This window comes from Crocuta crocuta, unplaced genomic scaffold (genome assembly GCF_008692635.1).
Source record: "Crocuta crocuta isolate KB4526 unplaced genomic scaffold, BGI_CrCroc_1.0 scaffold160, whole genome shotgun sequence".
Lineage (NCBI taxonomy): Eukaryota > Metazoa > Chordata > Mammalia > Carnivora > Hyaenidae > Crocuta > Crocuta crocuta.
This window is the reverse complement of record NW_027527591.1, coordinates 6,018,279-6,038,461: the sequence shown is the minus strand read 5'-3', so window position 1 is coordinate 6,038,461 and position 20,183 is coordinate 6,018,279. Positions and strand designations below refer to the sequence as shown.

At 39.5% G+C, this 20,183-nt stretch overlaps 1 protein-coding gene across 1 annotated transcript in view; it reads left to right on the top strand.

Moving 5' to 3' along the window:
• Window positions 1–20,183, top strand: part of ADAM23 (ADAM metallopeptidase domain 23) — a 164,265-nt gene that overhangs the window by 29,890 nt on the left and 114,192 nt on the right. The window contains exon 2 of the mRNA XM_077771577.1: window positions 13,524–13,600. Within this exon, the coding sequence (XP_077627703.1) occupies window positions 13,524–13,600 (77 nt within the window). The remainder of the gene's footprint in view (window positions 1–13,523; window positions 13,601–20,183) is intronic.

Below are 20,183 nucleotides of genomic sequence, written 5' to 3'. Positions count from 1 at the left end.
ATAAATCTCCATCGATTGTGGTGAATGATCCTTTTAATGTATTGTTGAATTTGGTTTACTAATATTTTACTGAGGATTTTTGCATCTGTATTCAGCAGGGATATTGGCCTGTAGTTTTCTTTTTTCTTTCTTTCCTTTTTAAAGTTTACTTATTTATTTTGAGAGAGAGGGAAAGAGAGAGAGAGAGAGAGAGGAGGGGCAGAGAGAGAGGGAGAGAGAGAGAGAGGGAATCTCAAGCGGGCTATGCACGAGTAGGTCAGAGTAGTAGTGAAGTAATGCAGTTGAGCCTGACATGGGCCTTAAACTCTGAACCATGAGATCATGACCTGAGCCGAAACCAAGAGTCAGACACTTTATCAACTGAGCCGCCCTGGTGTCCCTGTTGTTTTCTTTTTTTGTAGTGTTTGTAGTGTTTTTGTCTGGTTTTATAGAATGAATTTGGAAGTTTTCCCTCGTCTTCATTTTTTTTTTTTTGGAATAATTTGAGAAGAAAAGGCATTAAGTATTCTTTAAATGTTGGTAGAATTCATGTGTGAATCCATCTGGTCCTAGACTTTTGTTTCTTGAGATTTTTTTGATTACTGATTCAATTTCTCTTTCAGTTTTGGAAGATTGGATATTTCCAGGAATTTACCCATTCCTTCTAGGATGTCCAGTTTGTTGGCATATAATTTTTTTATAGCATTCTCTTATAATTCTTTGTATTTCTGTAATATGAGTTGTTATTTTCCTTAATTAATTTCTGATTTTTGAGATCTTTCTTTTGTCTTGATTAGTCTGGCTAATGGTTTGTCAATTTTGGTATCTTTTCTATTTTTTAGTCTCTTTCACTTATTTCTGCTTTAATCTTTATTATTTCCTTTCTTCTACTAACTTTACTTTGTTCTTCTTTTTCTCATTCCTCTAGGTGTAAGGTTAGATTGTTTATTTTAGATTTTCTTGTTTCTTGAGGTAGACCTGAATCACTATAAATTTCTCTCTTAGAACTACTTCTGCTGTTTCCCAGAGATTGGGCTGTTGTGTTTTCATTTTCATTTGTCCCTAGTATTTTTTAATTTTTTTCTTTGATTTCTTCATTGACCCATTGGTTATTTAGTAGCATGTTGTTTAGCTTCCATATGCTTGTGTTTTTCTCAGTTTTTTCTTGTAATTGACTTTGAGTTTTAGACCATTGTGTTTGGAAAAGATGCTTGATATGATTTCAGTTCTTAAATTTATTGAGATTTGTTTTGTGACCTAACATGTGATCTATCCTGCAGAATGTTGATGTGCACTAGAAAAGAATGTGTATTCTGATGTTTTTGGATGGAATGTTCTGTATATATCCTGATGTTAACCAGGTGTTAAGTCCATCTGGTCTAATGTGATTTTCAAAGCCATTGTTTCCTTATTGGTCTTCTGTCTGGATGATCTTTCTATCTATTGATGTAAATGAGGTGTTAAAGTCCCTTACTATTATTGTATTACTGTCAATTCCTCCCTTTTTACCTGTTGAATTTATCATTGTCTAACTTGCTTTATTATTATTTTTTAAAATGTTTATTTAATTTTGAGAGAGAGAGAGCACATGTGCACATGAGTGGGGGAGGGACAGAGAGAGGAGAGAGAGAATCCCAAATAGGCTCCGTGCTGTCAGCGCAGAGCCCGATGTGGAGCCTGATCCTACGAACTGTGAGATCACGACCTGATTTCATGAGCTGAAATCAAGAGTTGGACGCTTAACTGACTGAGCTTCCCAGGTGCTCCTAACTTGCCTTTAACTTGTTGATTGTATTACTCCCCTTGCCCTCTAACACACACTAAAATACAAACTCCTAAAAACCAGGGCTTCTGCTTAAAACATGGTAGATACAGTAGTTATTTATCGAATCAGTAAATTATTTCATATATGATGTAGATGCCAATGAGGTAGGATGTAATCTGAGAAGACAGATACATTTCAAAGTACTATTCTTATTTTATATATCTTAAGATTCTGTGTAATCCTGGGTTCTTGTTTGGAGATTAAAATGGAGTTTTAATGAATCTAAAACATTCTGTAGACATAGTGAGATTTATCATTTGCTTACCCAAACAGGCACAATATTCTGTGTAATAGTCAATATTCTAAATGTTAGTTTTAAGAATTATGTGACTACATGCTGAATGGTTGGCAGTTTGCAGAATTCTGTGGAAGATGAATGTTAGGGAAAATGAGGTCACATCAATGTTCATTTTTCCATATCTAGCTTTGAGTAAAACATGTGTAGCACACATGATGCCTGTTTTGAGTAAAATTGTGATAACATGACAATTGTTGAGTCTCCATGTCCAGGAATGGATCTTATTAATGTTACCGAGGAGGTCTAATGGCACCTGCATGCTTGTAAAATGGGAAAATCCTTTTCTGGGTTGGCCCCTTATTTGAAAGTTACTCTTACCATCTAAAAGGGCAAAATGTAACACATCCATGGCCATAAGTAAGGTCAGTATTTAGAGTAAAGGACAGAACCAGACATAACTGAGAACCAGAAAATATAGAACTCCCTCTAAATCATAAATGCAGATTGAGCTGGGTTCCTGTAGACAAAAGGAAGAGCCACCCAGTAACACACAACTTGTGCCACATTATCTTCCAGAGAGTAGTTAAGGAAAGCAAAGACCTCTTAGGAATTCCATCATCACACAGCAGTGTTGTTTCTGATGAAGTTATGTGTGTAGCCTGAGAAATTTCTTCAAATAGTAATAATAATGCTGATATAGAGATCCCAAGGCAAATCAGCTTTGGGCAAGAAACAGTGTGAGACCCATCAATGAAGATCAATAGAATCAAGATACCTCAAGAGATGAGAGATCTGACCTGGACAGGTCTGTTTAGCCTTCCTTGGTTATACATTTTTGAGTAGTTTCTTAGTAAGAAAAACTGGAAATTAATATTTGAATTTATGGCATTTGTGATTTGCTAGATATAACAGTGTTCAAGTGAACTGTGTGATTACTGTATCATAATTTTCATTTTGTATTTCAGACTTACTTATTATTAACTAATCCTTATGTGGTCATCATAAAGATCCAAGTTAAAGAACTTTCTTTGCTCTGGATAGATATGTGAGCCCACTGGGCTCTTGTAGCTGGCATTTCAAGCACCAGAGTGGGCAGACAAGGAAGATAAGGCTTCTCACAGAGTGCTGTTTTACAGAAGCTTTTTTTCTTTTGGGACAGTATTAGCATTATATAAGCAAATGAACAAATCTTTCATGTAATGAGTCACAGATATTCAGCCTGGAGCGTGGTAGTGTTTGTTTTTCAAAACGTATGCCCTATTTCTATTCTTTTATTTAAATTATTTAGTGGGTATTCAATAATTCTGGCTAGAAAGACAAAATATGTTCTCACTTTATGACAAAGAGTGTTAGCAGAGAGAGAATCACTCCTTGGGGTTGTACAGTTTGGTCATGTAGGAACTGATGAGGGAAAAAAGGTGAATCACGCCTCAGCCACTAGATTAAGGCCTCAAATTAAACGTTACTATTCAGGAAAACAGCAGAAAGAAGCTGCTTCCATGGTAACCGTTGTCATAGTTGTATTTTTACTCGTCTTTCAGAAAATAAATGAAAGCTAAATAATATAGCTGTAGTGATACTTTTAATGATTTGCCCATTTTCAAATAGCAAGACTTCTGGAGGCTTATGGTTTCATCTCTCTGTTTAGTTGGTGTCATCAGCTTAATATCCAGCAAACATTAATCACTAGGAGTCAATGTATGGAAGGCAGTTCATAGAAATGTTCAAAGATGCTTTGTCACTGAAGGTGTATTTTCCCAGAGTTCTCCTGGGTTACTAAATGATCACTAAGGAAGATCTTAGTGTGGTTCTATAAGGCTAAAAAGAGAACCCTTCCCAGATAGTACCAGCTTCTCTTCTTTGGCTGGCCATGAGGAATATTAAAAATAAGTTTTTAGTGCAACTACCTTAGGATTTATTCACTGGAATGTCTATTTGGATTATCAGTACCTTTTTTCCCTCTTTATCTTCAGGATCCTGTCTTTTGTCTATATCAGATTTAGAGTGAATTTCAAACTGAGTGCTAGGAGGTGAGAAGGAAGAAGACAAAACTAGATTCTCTTTAAAACTGGTTTATTTGGGGGCACCTGGGTGGCTCAAGTCATGATCTCGCAGTTCGTGAGTTCGAGCCCCGCATCGGGCTCTGTGCTGACAGCTTAGAGCCTGGAGCCTGCTTCAGATTCTGTGTCTTCCTCACTCTCTCTGCCCCTCCCCTGCTCTCTCTCTCTCTCTCTCTCTCTCAAAAATAAATAAACATTAAAAAAAAGCAACAACCACCCCAAAACTGTTTTATTTAGCAAAGTGCTCTTGGAACAGATCTGATCAGATGTTAAAACTCAACATGGCATCCTTTTATTCTGAATCATCAGATTGGATAATTGAACGTTGGCTAGATTTCTTTCAGAATAGAAGTTCTGCCTTTCTTGGCTAGGTTGGCTCAGGGAACAAGGTCAAACAATGACTTACTTCCGGCACTGGGAGGTGCTAATCAGTCTGTGGCCTGAGAGAACTGTGCTTTGCTGCTGTTTTTGTGTCATTTCTGTACTATCCATCAAGATTGGGATCCCAGCATTCTAGTTTAAGGCTAAAAGATAGATTGTTTAACAAAATACGTTAGTATATTTTGGACTGGTACGTGTTCACAAGACTTACTGATCTCATGAAATGCTTTATTTTGTAATAAACTGCCATGTTTTACTTAATTCCACCCACAATTCAACCTATAGTTTAATGTTCCAGAATGGAAGGCTCCTTGTGTTCGACTTTTCTAAGGTCTCTGTTGGCAAACACTTAGAAAAACCTTGAAATGTCATCCTATCAAGTCAGTTTTAGGGCCATCTGATTTCTAGCTATGTTTAAATTCTGAGAAAGACTTCTCCAGTAAGCTTTTCTCTGCCCTCTCCAGCCCTCAGCGTTCTGGCCCCTTATATTTAAATCTACTTGTTACCCATACCTAACACTTGTTAATATTAGATTGAGGAATTCATCATGCTTAAGTTGTTTGTGGCATCTTTATGAATACTATTCATCATTTTTATTATTTCATTGAAGATTGTGTTTCTTACTCTTTGTAGTTTCTCATCTCATTCCCCTTACTACACTCTAAACTTTCATATAAATACTAATTCTATATCTTTACATCTGCTACGGTATCTCTCACAACGTTGGGATTCAATGCAAATTTGCTAATGGGTTAACCAGTAATCCTGTGAATTGGAACATGCTAGAAGTAAACATGATAATATTTTCTCCCACAAGCTACCTATTTAAATGCATCTCGGGAAGAATTTTCAGCAAATTACCTTAATTTGCAAAATTGCCTTCATGTAACATTTGCAGCTGTTCCACATCTCAGGAAAAATGATTCATATTATTTTAAAGACACGACAACTTGAACAAAGTCAAAGCATAATGCCTAATGGTAATTTGCAATAAAATATAAAATTTGTGAATTTTGCAGAGTATAAATGCACATTGGAGTTTCTAGAAGGTGGCCAGCTATATTGGGAGGGAACTCTTAAGCTGGAGCTGACTGATAATTTTTCCTAAACATTAATGCAGTTTTCTTTTTTTTTTTTCCCTTTGTCCTCCACCTTTGCCCCCTTCTTCCTAAGCTATTGAGCTCTATGTGGGCAAACTTTTCTAGGAACTTTCCCTCCTACTCGTCCTGTTGGTAAGCTATGATTATTTATATTTTAATGACCAGAAAACATTGAGGTTTGGAGGGATGAGGACTTTTGGCATGAACTTGGCACTTTTTCTCACTGAGCTTAAACCAGCACTTCATCTTTCTTCCTTTGATGTGTGACCTTGAACAAAAAAATCGTTTAACCTCTGTGTGCCTTCTAAAAGTGTTTTTCTTCTATAAAAGGGCAATCACAACGTCTGCCTACTAACTTAACTGCACAGAGTACCATATTATTCTGGTTGGTCGAGGTAATTAAAACACAAGAAAGATAGGGCATTATTATTTTCATTACATTAAAGTCTTGATGACATTGGTGATCACCAGTGTGCACGCTTAGGATCAGGGGTTGGGACCAGACTGTAGTTAAAACGATCTATTAGTGTTTCCTTTTGGACATCCGAACTCCTAAGATATATTTACATATTTAGGTTTTTACATCATAAGGGGGAAAAAGATCTACAAGCTAGATTTCTGTGTTTCTTTGGCTGTATGTGGGATAGACCCAAATTCGTTATTTACAGAAAAGCCTATGTGATCTAAGGAGAGTGATGTATTTTCCTCAAATTTATTTCAATTTAAACTAGGCACTTTATTTCTTATTTGAATTTAACTATTCAGGTCACTGGATTCTGGGTCTCCTGTGACACAGAAAGAAGAGGAACCCACTCTGTGTAACCCAAGGCTGCCAGCAGAGCTGCTGCCTTCAACAACTCAGCTCATTACAGTGAAGCACGCTCCTTCTAGGATATGATTAGCTGTTCTCTTTCTTCCTTCTTAGTTGGTGAATTTACAAATCTGTCTACCCTGAAACCATAAAATGTCCTGAATCTCAAAAGAAAGTGATGTTGGAGATTCTGTGAACTTCTCCCCACCATATTGAAGGAAAAGGAAGAGAAACTCTCAGAGGATCAAGAGTAGAGGAAAAAACTAGAAGTAAAAACATAAAGGAAGAGAAGAATATTTGCTGAAAAACATAGTTTTTTTTTATTTTTTAAAGTTTATTTATTTATTTTGAGATAAAGAGAAAGAGAAGGAGAGAGAGAGAGAGAGAGAGAGAGAGAGAATCCCAAGTAGGCTCTGCACTGTCAGTGCACAGCCCAATGAAGGGCTTGAACTCACAAACCGTGAGATCATGACCTGAGCCAAAATCAAGAGTCAGACACTTAACGACTGAGCCACTCAGGTGCCCTGCAAAGCTTATAGTTTATACATGCAGATGCAGACCCACACTCACTATGAATATAATATTTTAGTGAACATAGAATGAGCAATATTATGGCAATGAGGGAAATAAAAATAAGAAAGAAATTACCTCCAATCTCACTAGTAATCAGCTATTTAGCTGTTTTACTTTTTCCATGATTCTTTCCAGTAGAAAAGACAGTTTATTGATCCTGGGTTCCTGGGTTCTAACTCTAATGACAGCATTTTGATTTCTCTAGCCGCTTCTCTCCTAGAAGCCTACAGCCCTCATCTCTAGGAAACAGAGCTGGAATCATCCCACAGCTGTCTGTTCAAGCCATACTTCCCAGGGCTTCTGCAGGCCATTGGGAAAGCATTTGTTTGTCTTACCGATATGCCACTCCAGACAAGTTTTCTTCATTCCCTCAACAAGGGTCTCCCTAAATAAACTGAATATACCTTAAGAGCAGGAAAACTTCTTCCAAACTTCCTTCTGTTTCCCAAACCATATACATTACAGAGCATATTAAGGTACATGACCCGCTCAGAGGAGGCTGTGATTGATAGCATAGAGACCTCAATTCAAGTTGCTCCCTTTCTGCTGAATATGACATTCAGTCTCAAAATATTTTCTGAATTCGGGGAAAATTTAAACTTTCCACTTCCTATATTTAGTTTCAGTTATGTGTACGCTCTGTAGAACACACAAATCCTTGCCAAGTAGTGAAGGATATTGATTGAATACTCATTATGTGTGAGGCGTTTTTGCATGAAAACATACGTACTCTGGAAATGCCTGATTTCTATTTCTAGAAGTAGAGAGAGTCCCCCTTTTCTCTTGTTTTCATGTCCATGTTAATGTTAACTGTTCTAGAGTATAAGTCCCAAGAAAACGTAGCTGTGTCTCTTCGGCTTATGTAATGTACATGATTGCTCAATATCACAACATAGCTTGATAAGACGCAAAATCAGTCTTCACTGAGGAACCTGACAGCCTTTTAAAGTTATTTAATACTATACCATTAGGTGCCATCTACTAAAAGGAAAAAAAAAACCCTAGAAATACAAAAGCACATTGTTAAATGTGTAAATTGTTCTTCAGTGAAGGAGGTTTGTGTATATAATTGAGTTTAGTTGTTTTTGTTTATAGAGCTCCTATAATTTCCCTGTGCCAGATTCTGAGTCAAAAGAAAAATATCAAAGTGCTTAGGCAACAGCTGTTCTCAGTCCTTCAGGGTGTAATTCTGAGCCCAGGGCTATGCTTATGCTTGTGGTGAAATGATGCTCTTTGACTGTAAAACCCTGCATTCTTCCACACTGCTTTTATGGTGACTGTCCTTGTAAAAACAAGTGTTAATCATCAAGTCTGTTTAACATATATCCCAAAGGAGAAATAACCCATTACGACTTTATGTGTGGTTCATGAACTTTTTTCTAAAGTATTCCTGTGATCCAATTTTGTATTACTGAACACGTTTCTAAACCTCACTGTATGGTTCCTTCTTTGTAAAAGAAGAGCAATATTTGAGTAGCCTTTGTATTTTCAGGAGTTTCAACAATGCTGGTCAGCTAGTCAGCTCTAAAATATATCGGGGTGTCTGGGTGGCTCCGTCGATTGAGTGTCCGACTTCAGCTCAGGTCATGATCTTGCAGTTCATGAGTTTTTGCCCCACATTGAGCTCTGTGCTGACAGCTCCAGAGCCTGCTTCAGATTCTGGGTCGCCCTCTCTCTCTGCCTCTCCCCGCTCATGCTCTATGTCTCTCCCTCTCTCTCTTAAAAATAAAATCAACATTAAAAAAATAAAATATTTAATAGACTAAGTGATACGGCCATGTGTTACAAAACTTTCTATTCATCTTGGCCATTTCTCTGATGTTTCTGTCATTTAAAAGAAGGGGGTTAATATGAAGGAAAAACAATATCCAAAAATGTAATTTGTAGAACAATAATGATGAGGACTCATTTTACCTGATTTGAAAACATACTTAAATTTGACAATGATCAAAACTGTATAGTATTTTGTAAAATAAAAAAAATAATCAGTTGCTATGGCATAGCAGAGATTTCAGAAGTTAAAATCTCTTTTTTTGTTTAAGACAGAGCAGAAATTACAGAATGATAGGGAAAAAGTATCATTTGTCAGGTATTTATTTCAATATAGAGGAGAATCTGTACTCTGTACACATGCTGAATGTATAACAATGGAAAGAGAAACAGAACCTAGGAAAAATAATGTATACCATTGTACTGAAATTCCTTAAAATGGACACAAGTATATTAGATGAATATGCCAATCCTATTTGATGCATGTACAAGGAAGATGAATGCTTGAGGAAATCTTAAATCATCGTATAGGAAAATGTGCTGCCTCTCCGCATTAAAATAAGTTAAAATGTGGAAACATCCTTACTGATACAGGTAAGACGATAAGATATTTTCTTTCCTCATGGAGAAACAGGGATGCTGTTGATGGCGTTAATTGTTTCAGTTGTTATGGAGAGTAATTCGTCAGTATGATTATCATTGTTGATGGTGGTGGTGGTGGTGGTGACTGGCCACGTGCCAAACACTGTGTTGAGTAAGTGAGGGCACATTTGGAGGACAGCTTGCTGTCTTGGCCACAGGTATGTCTGTGTGACCAGACTTGTCATTGAGTGGATCACGCAAAGCCCCACAGTCTCCAGCGCACCTTTTCAGATTCAGTGTTCAACATTTCCTTCAAAATCTGTTGTTTTTTTTTAAGTTTATTTATTTATTTTGAGAGAGAGAGAGAGAGAGAGAGCAGGGGAGGGGCAGAGAGAGGGAGAGACAGAATCCCAGACACACTCTACACTGTCATTGGCAGATCCCGCCCGACACAGGGCTTGAACTCACCAACCATGAGATCATGACCTGAGCTGAGATCAAGACTCGGACACGTTACCAACTCGGCCACCCAGACACCTCCCAAAACTGTTTTCTTTATAGGCCATATTAATTTTTTAAAAATTAAAAAAAACTTGTTTTCCATATTCATTTTCTACTCCGTGTTTGTAAATGCTTTCCCCCATGCCCTGAATGTCTTCTCTTCTCTTGGTGGGTGGATTCTTTTTCATCTTTTAGAATTTTGTTCAGACTGCACCTGGTCAGTGAAGTCTTGGTCGCTGTGACCCTTCAGACCCCCTGAGGCTGGCAGCTCAGGGCAGGAGCTGTGTTCCAGTGATCTTGATGCACACAGTGGGACTGAACACCTATGTGGGAGTGAATGAACTAAGGAAAAAGGAAAATCCTAAGATTAATGTTATTTGCTGGCTCTTTCATTAAATTCTATTAAACTGAATCTTGTCACTTTGGCTCAGTATAAACTTATTTAACTGGAGAACTCCTGACACGTCTATAAAGTGGGGTAAGCTGTTACCCCCAGCTCCGTTATTGTACACCAGGCTGCTGTTGGGGTTGTACTTGTCTCATTGCTTGTTTGCTGCAAGATAAGCTTTTCAGTGGCTAATGTCAGGTTCTTTTGTGTGTATAAAGTTGATCACGGCAGTAATTTATCACCTTTTTGAGGCCAGGGTGGCATTAATGAACTCTTCTCTGCTTTTTAATATTCCTAATAAAAAATATACTTAAGGGCCTTTTTAAAAAAATGTAAATCCAACTTAGTTAGCATATAGTGTAATAGTGATTTCAGGAATAGAATTTAGTGATTTATCACTTACTTATAACACTCTCTGCTCATCCCCAGAAGTGTCCTCCTTAATGCCTCTTGCCCATTTAACTCATCCCCCCAACTCACCTCCCCTCCAGCAACCCTCAGTTTGTTCTCTGTATTTAAGAGTCTCCTATGGTTTGTCTCCCTCTCTGTTTATTTTTTTTTTAATTTTTTTAATGTTTATTTATTTTTAAGAGAGAGACAGTCAGAGCATGAACAGGAGAAGGGCAGAGAGAGAGACACACACAGAATCCAAAGCAGGCTCCAGGCTCCAAGCTGTCGGCACAGAGCCCAACATGGGGCTCGAACTCATGAGCCGTGAGATCATGATCTGAACCAAAGTCGGACACTTAACCGACTGAGCCACCCAGACACCTCTCCCTCTCTGTTTTTATATTACTTTTGCTTCCCTTCCCTTATGTTCATATGTTTTGTGTCTTAAATTTCACATATGAGTGAAATCATATATTTGTCTTTCTTTGACTTATTTTGCTTAGCATAATATATTCTAGTTGCATCCATGCTGTTGCAAATGGCAAGATTTCATTCTTTTTGATTGCCGAGTAGTATTCCATTGTGTATATAAACCACATCTTCGTTATCCATTCATCAGTCCATGGCTATTTGGGCTCTTTCCATACTTTGCTGTTGTTGATAGCACTGCTATAGACATTGGGGTGCATGTGTTAAGAGCCTATCTTATTCTCAGGAAGAGAGTTGTTGTTTTTCTTTTAAACTTTTGGGACCCAGAAATGAAAATATTTCCCTTTGCATGAATTATTCATCCAAATCTTCCTGCAGAAACTAATGCTTCAAGACACCGAATGAATTTAGATTAAGGAGAATATGGTATTTGTATCAGGAGATAAAGGTTTGATGTAGATGACTGAGACCTCACTTAACAAGACAGGAATTTCTTTCTCTGTCATGTAGTCGTCTGGATGCAGGAAGAGCCCGAATCAAATACGATGACTGTATTCTGCATGGTTGTTTGGGGTTGGTGAGGCTGTGCCAAGGTGTTAGGTATTTGGGCTCCTTTTATCTCATTGCTTTATATTTAAAATTTAATGCTTATTAGTTTCCTTTTTATTTTATGTTTTGATTATTATTATTTTAATTTTTTAATGTTTATTTCTTTTTCAGAGAGAGAGAGAGAGAGAGAGAGGGAGAGAAAGCGAGCATGAGTGGGGGAGGTGCAGAGAAGAGAGGGAGACACAGAATCTGAACTAGGCTCCAGCCTCTGAGCTGTCAGCACGGAGCCTGATGCAGGGCTTGAACTCATGAACTGTGAGATCATGACCTGAGCTGAAGTCGGACGGACGCTGAACCGACTGAGCCACTCAGGCGCCCCTATGTTTTGATTATTGTAGTGATTATCCAGTTAGCAGTTGTGCTTGACTAGAAGTAGAAGTCATGGTTTATAGCGTTTTATGGGCTTGGCAGGGCAAAATAGTCTTGACAATAAATATTTGGCTTAGAAGTTCATATATTTTGGGGAAGGGTCATTACTCTACAACTGTTTGCAATACCCTTGTGATATAAGTGGCCCAGGGTGGGATGGGAAGTGAGTCCACCTCATGGTGCAGAGTGGAAGCAGGTGAAGTGTTTCTGGAGCCGTGAGGAGGAAGAGTTCATTTCCAGCCTGCGTGTGTAGGAGGGCTCAATGGAAAGTAAGGCCATTGGGCTGTGCTTGAAGGGTGCGTTGGGTAGGATGAAGGCAGAGAGGAGCATGGGTGGTATTGCAGGGAGGAGGGGAGTGGAAAGTACCAGGGCAGGAAGATGCACTGGCTGCTTGCCATGCAGGTAGCACTTCGCAGACGGTTTGTGACATGACTGTGCCTGAGGGATGGAGTTTGCAGGAAGGATGTTTCTGAGCAGGGAAGAGAAGGGAGTGTAGGTGTTGCATTTATCCTTGTCTTTAAAATTTTTTTTTCCTGATGAAAGGATAAAAGGGGATTTTATCTTAGGGTAAGACCTTAACAAAACTCCATTGATTTTTAACTTACATTTTTCAAGATACTTCTGTGAGCTAAACTAATCTTTAACACTTAGTACATATGACTCATGGTTAGATGGAATTATCTTTGTATTTTGAGTTAAGGCACTATAACAACAGTGTTTGTTCTTTTTTCTTAAAGTTTATTTATTTATTTTGAGAGAGAGAACATGCACACAAGCCGGGGAGAGGCAGAGAGCAAGGGAAAGAGAGAATCCCAAGCAGGCTTCTCACTGTCAGCAAGGGGCCTGACTCGGGGCTCAATCCCATGAACTGAGATCATGACCTGAACCAAAACCAAGAGATGGATGCTCAGCCCACTAAGCCACCCAGGTGCCCCAGTAATGACAGTATTTGTAAATGTGTGACATTTTTCAGGGGGACATACACTCTGAGGATTCACAAGGGACATGATTCTAAGTGCTTTCTGAAGTTAAAAGGTTGTACTTTCGCGTTTTACTGTCACATTCTGCTGATATATCATTTATAGAAAGTTCCAATTTCTGATGAAGAACAGAGTGCTGTCATGAGTTTTGACTTAGGTGTGCAGAAAGAATTGGTTAGCTTTGTGCGCAAAATAGGCTGAAATCAAGCCTTAATTAGTCAGACTTTTGCATAATTCATCATAGTCACTTTGAACGTCCAGCTGAATATGCTCTTGATTTTTATCACAATGGGTTCATTTTAAAGGACCGATTGTCTTTTATTAGTTCCTTGCTGCACTGATATTTATGTCTTCCAAGTAAAGCCATGACAATGGACCTAGTGTCCTTTTAAAGAATTGGATTGTTACATAGGGGTCCATAAAGAGGTGCATCGATCCATAAATTTTTTTTTCTTATTTAATATCACTGATATCAATCTAATCAGCTTTAAAGACAGGAAGGTAAGCTAAGTTTGTTTCTGTCTCTTTGAATCCATAGGCTGTCCATCTGGCCCAGGCAAGTTTCCAGATTGAAGCCTTTGGCTCCAAATTCATTCTTGACCTCACACTGAACAAGTAAGTATTTGGTTATAATCCTGTTAAGAAGCAAGTGCAATTACACTTTACTTCATGATAATGGTTTAGTCAAAACAGTGTCTGTTGTTGAAGCAACTGGTATTTTTTAGCCGACTATGTCATATTGCACGTACAGAAAAATATAAAAGTCTGAAGCGAATTCTGCCTTTTTTTCTTTTCCTGAAAGAGAAGACATTTAACATTTAACATTTAACTTGCTAAATACCTCAGGTAGAGTACTTACATATTATGATTTTAAATGGAATAAATATTTGAAGTAATGCTAGTTAATTAAATGTTAACTATGATCCTTACTATATATAGGAAGCATGATAAATTACTGACTCAAGTATAATTAGACTTCAGTCTAGAAATGTCTTCCATTTTACTTTTCATTATGCAATTCACATGACTTCGTTATGAAGAACAAAGAAAATCATGACTTGTAATACCTATTTTGAGAAGGTTCTTGCTTCATAATTTTCTCTAATACAGGTGTTTAGACATTGGTCCTGATCAAAATTCACCCAGTTTTTCTCTGAGCATGTATTTACGTTGATATTTAAATGCCATTTCCTAAGTTGGAACCAATTGTACAGTAGCGATTTCCTTGTAGAAAGCATAAGCAAGAGCTATTTACTGAAGCAGACCTCCTCAGCCTCTACTTGGGCTAGCGGTGAGCTTTTCTTGGGTGAAGAAGATTTCCTGTATGGTTCTCTTCAGCTGAGGGAGCTCCAGGAGCTCCAGTGAGTATTTTAAATTCTCCTCAGTATTTTGACCAGAACTGAATCTTTGCCAGAAAAATACCACATAATGCCATCAGACACTATACTGTCAGCAACCGCAGTCAATATCTGAGAAATTGCAAAAGAATATGAAGAACAACTATTAAATTTCTTCTATGCCAATTTCTGTGAGCTCGGCAGAAAAAAAAAGCGCAGAGTCAGCTTGGGTGCTCCTTATGCAAGTTTTGTTGCAGCTTTAGGTCAAAATGAATCAGCAGAACTCAGTTTCCTGTGGTAAAGCTGTTGCAGGTTTTCTTCTTTGAGTCTGCTGAGCCTTGGTTGAGTGCCTCTCCACCCCGCTGTGTCAGCACTGTACCTGCCTAAGAGATTTGTCTTGCCAAATCTTAGACTGTGTTGAGTAGTGAGGCATGGCTAATTTCAGTTTGTTTAAGGTCCTCTATTTCTTTAACTCTTACTGCAGTGGAGACTGTGATTCCAGACTGAAAGGTGGTCAAAGCAACCAACATTGCCATGTGTCTTGAACATTAGAACATCACGGCCACAACAGAGCCTCCCAATCAAATGACTGAAGAGGGCTCATAGGGGATGCCTATTGGGCTTAAAGTTCTGAAAACACATCAGAAAATAATTTATCAGTAATATTTAACATGCAAAGTAACCAAGATGAGACCTGCTATGCGTGGCCCTTGCCTTGAGGAGCTTCTCATTTAGTGGAGAAATGTTGATAGATAAATACTTAATTTTAGAAGAGTGTGAAATTTGCTGTGGTAGAGATAAACATGGAGGGCTGTGGTAGCACCAAAAAGGCAGCTCTTCAGATGGGAGCAGTGTGAAAGGGTATCCTAGAAATGGTGACAGTTGAGCTAAATCTTACAAGACAGGTGCTAGTGAGGAGGGGGAGTGTTGGGGAGGGTTGGGAGAGGAAGAGGAAATGGAGAATTGAGTCTAGACAGAGGAGATAGTGTGTGCTGAGGAGGCAGGCACAGGGAGCTGTGGGGCATTTTAAGGAAGCATGAGACTTTTATTGAACTTCAGGGTAAATTACAAAGTTGAGGCAGAGGGAGATGAGTCAGAATAGATAGGCCCAGGGACAGCTCAACTCATGGAAGATCTCATATGTCATGGTTAAGAGCTTGGCTGTTATCCTCTAGAATCTGAAAATTGAAAGTAAGGGAATAAACAGAAGTTCTGTTCTTAGGAAGTGCCCAGAGGCATGGAGAGGGAAGGCTCTCAAGAAATCTTCAGCTGATAAAAATCATTAGGATCACTTTGATATGGATGACAAGGCCGAAAGAAGAGTTAAAATTAATAAGTGCCTTGCCTGATCGGATAGCTCGGTGGAAGGTTTTATCCAGGAGCACAGGGAACAACTGTTTAAATGGTGAAAAGGATGTGAAATTGGAATATGCATAATTGATTTGAGGGGTTTGGGATGTACGTGGGGCCATGTCTAGGAGGTAGGTGGATATAACAATCTGAAACTCAGGGAAGAGACGGGGGCTGGAGATAGTAGAGAGTTATTTCCATATAATGTTAATGACAAGCATGATTGTGAATGAGACTGCCCAGGGAAGGTAGGCAGAATGAGAACATAAGCTGGAAAGATGGTTACGAGTTGAGGAGAAGAAGAGGAATCCGTGAAGGGACAGAGGATGAGTGTTCAGAGAAATGGGAGGAGAATCAGGACAATGATTACATCGAGAGTTTCAAAACAGGAAGGTGTGATTTAGAGCCTCACATGCAAAAGGATCTAGTGAGAGAGGGAGCCAAGATTACCCTCTGTATTTATCCATTAAGTATTCACTGGTCTGAAGGCAGTAGTTTCAGTGAAGCTTTGGGAGCAGAAGCTGGATTACAACAAGCTAGAAAGGACTGAAAGGAGGTGATGTGGGGACAGCAAGTGCCCACCGGGGAGGGCAGGGTGCGAGGGAAAGAGAACGAGGGCAGAGGCTAGAAGAAGACACTGGGGTCAAGAGACGGCTGGTAAGGGTAACACAGCAAGTTGCGAGCTGAGCAAGGGAGCTGGAAAGAGGGAGAGGTGAAGATACAGACGAGACAGGAGATACTTTATGGAGCCCGATCTGAGTGAGGACAAAAAGGAGTGAGACAAATGGCACGAGGACAGAATACAGTTTTGAACCAGGAGGGATAATTCATTCCCAGCTTATGGGCATGTGCAGGTAGAGATTCATTTGCAGGTGAAGGGATGACATTCAGAAAATGCCTCTCTGGAGATTTCCTTCTTAGGGACAGCATTACCTGCCATAGGGATTGGGATGGATAGGGAAGGTGGGTTGGGGCTCGAGGAAAATAACAAAAGTTTAGGCCCATTGCTGGTAGGAATGGGTGAGAAAGCTTACCAAGGTCATGTTAAAGAATATAGGAGCAGCCGTCATCAGATATCAACCATGTGTTACATATCAGCCTTCGAGTCATTCTTCCTGATGGCATTCTGTTTTGTTTCTCTTAACCTGGGGTGCTGCATCACTGGAGGATGCGAGGGAAGGTAAGGAGACAGATTGTGGCGTGGATCAGGGTTCAGATTTTCTGGTGGTAGCATAGGGGAGGAAGAGTGGAGGCACAGCTCTTTGAATACTGGTGAATAACTTGGGTACTTAAGTATTAGGATCTAGCCTGGTCAAGGAGGGAGATGAGCTCAGGAGGAGGCCTTAGGACTGGACTGGGAGTAAATGGAGGTCTCTTTATACAGGGAAAGGTAAATCAGTGGGAGGGAGGCCATGAAAGCTCTACCCGTGCAGTATCTCCCCTGTGCAGAGTCTGGAGCCTTCGGAGTGCAGTGTGAGTGTGCACTACTTGTATGACATAGAGACAGGGGAATTGTATCAGGGTATGACACGTGCAGGCCAGGGTGGATCTCTAGTTTAAATGACTTTCAATGGCTGCGATTCACTAAAAATCTGATTCATGTTAGAATAAACGAAAGAGAATTTTTTAATCAGTCATGGAGGAACCGGAAGAACCACTCTCATTCCCACCATGGAATGGTCATCACCACACACCATGAATACTGTAAATGCAGTATTCAGCATTTACAACAATGTAAAATCATTGGAGAATGGAAAAGGGAAAAGGTACATGGCGAGTTCGTGGGCTCAGTGAAGGAATAAATGCATAAAGATATCAACATACACTGATCGAGGCTGTGGCCACAGAATAGAAGTGATTAATGAGCTTATCAGGCCTGGACTGCCAGCTGTGAAGACTACCCCAGTGTGGGTTCCTGAGAAGAGAGTGTTTTCGAGTCTGTGCTTTTATGGATTGGAGAAGTGAGGCCTTGGCTTACTGAGGCATCTCATGGCAGAGAAGTACGTTTTACTGGTTTGTTCAGCAAATGTCGAGCAACCATCTGCTGTATGCCTGGGACTCCCGTGGGTGCTGGAGCTGCTGAAAATAGGACGGGTGGGGTCCTTGCTTCTGTCCATGGGGCTTCGTTCACTAAACAAAGGTAGATAATATGTGATTACAGGGACAGCAGGTGGGGATGGCCAACATGATTTGAATGTCACAGAAGCCAGGTCTGTCAGAGGAGGGACAGTGAACTGAAACCTGATCGTCAAAGATGAACCACCACCAAAGCTGGAAGGCTGAGGACAGTGGGGACAGTGAGTGCAGTGGGGGTAGACTGAGGAGATGAGGTCAGAGAGGAAGCCACGTAGCCCGATCATGAAGGGCCATCGTCTGTGGAGATGTGTTTGGTGGGACACTGTAGAGGGCAGCGAGCGTGGACGTCAGTCGCACCACTGGAGTTATTTTATGGAGCCAAAGAATCCTAGTCATGGCCTCAGAGGACGTTTGGTCATTTTCCTTTTAGGATACTCCCTTTTTCAATTTTGTTTTGTTTTTCTTCTAGAATAACCATTTTTTTCCAAGTTCAGAATGTTTAAAAAGGTTTACCAGATTAAGAATGCTTAATGTGTATTGATCCTCGGAAGTCCTGGGAAGTCCAATGATTGTCTCCTCCGTATGTGTGATTGGAATCATGCCAAAGTCCATATTACCTATCAATTAAATTTGCTGGTGTGTTCAGTAATTGTTTATAGGGAGTAACAGTGATCAGAGCCGCGTAATGGTTGAGATCACAGGTTCTGGAATCACACCTGGGTTTGAACCTGGGGACTGTCATTTACTAGCCATGTGACCTTGGGCAAGTTTCTTGGTTTTTGGTTTTGTTTGGTTTTTCTTTTCTTTTTTTTTTAATGTTTATTTATTTTGAGAGAGAAAGAGAGAGAACAGGGGAGGAGCAGTGAGAGAGGGAACAGAGAATCCCAAGGGGTAGGCTTCACACTGTTAACATAGAGGTTGATGCAGGGCTTGAACTCACAAACTGTGAGATCATGACCTGAGCTGAAACCAAGAGTCAGATGCTTAACCAACTGAGCCACCCAGGTGCCTCGATTTTTTTTTTTTCATAGCAGTTTATTTTTCTTTTTAGGTTTATTCATTTTGAGAGAGAGAAGGAGAAAGAGAAAGAGAGTGAGCATGCAAGTTGGGGAGAGGCAGAGAGAGAGGTAAAGAGAGAATCCCACGTAGGCTCTGCACTGTCAGTGCATTGTCAGTGCAGAGCCTGATGTGGGACTCAAACTCATGAACTATGAGATCATGACCTGAGCTGAAGTCAGATGCTTAATGACTGAGCCACCCAGGTGCCCCAAGTTTCTTCATTTTTAATAACAGCTTGAGATATAACTCACGTGCCATAAAATTCACTCCTTTAAAGTGTCCCATTCAGCAGTGTTTGTTATATTCACAGACTTATGCAATTACATCACTATCTAATTCCAGAACATTTTTGTTGTTTTGCAAAGACCCTGTAATCATCTACTTTTTGTCTCTGGATTTGCCTATTCTGGACATTTCATATAAATGGATTTATACAACTTGTAGCTTTTTGTGACTGGCCTCTTTTACTTTGCATAATGTTTTTAAGGTTCATCTATGTTGTATTAAATAATATGCCATCGTATGGGTATATTCTTAACTTCTTAAGCTTTACTTTCCTTCTTAAGCTGTAGGTTGTAAGGATTAAATGAGATAATGTGTGGTACTTATACATGTCTGCTAATTGGAAGGGTGTGTTCAGTGCTGTGGGCTGAATTTTGTCTCTTTAAAATTCCTATGTTGAAGTCTTAACCCCCAACATGACTGTATTTGGAAACAGAGCCTACGAGGAGGTAATAGGTTAAATGAGCTTGAGGGTGGATCCCTGATCTGATAGGGTTAGTGTTTTTATAAGAAGAGACACCAGAGAGCCCCCTATCTCTGTTTGTGTTCGGGGTTTCAGCATTGAAGAAAACATTCATTGATCTCATCAAGCCTCTGATCTAATGAGAACAGCATAGGTCCACTTTGATTTCAGTCAGTATTTTTTTCTGGCTTTGTAAGTGAAAAGAGGATAGTGTACTGTATGATCTTTTCCCTGCTGAAAGGAGACTGAAGAAGAAACTAGAGACAGTTGGGCCTGTGGTTGATATGCATTCAAGGTAATGAGCATGGTTGGTCAGAACCTGACATCCAATGGGCCATAATCTAGGCACTGATAGATAGGGTTGATTCATCTAAGATGATGGAACTAGACTTTGAGAGCTTCTCACACTAACATATCTATTTCTGGGCAAGGTGGGGAGTTCCTGGGTGCTTCTAGATTCCACTCAGCAGTCAGAGCAAATATTCAGGTACTTATTATTGTAGTTCTTCTGCTTGAAATTTGGTAGCTGGGCTGAATCAGTTTACCTCTGCAGACTGCCTGGAAAGCCAGTTTGTCTAAGTTTCCAGCNAAAAAAAAAACCAAATAAACAATGAATCAGTATAGTTTAAAA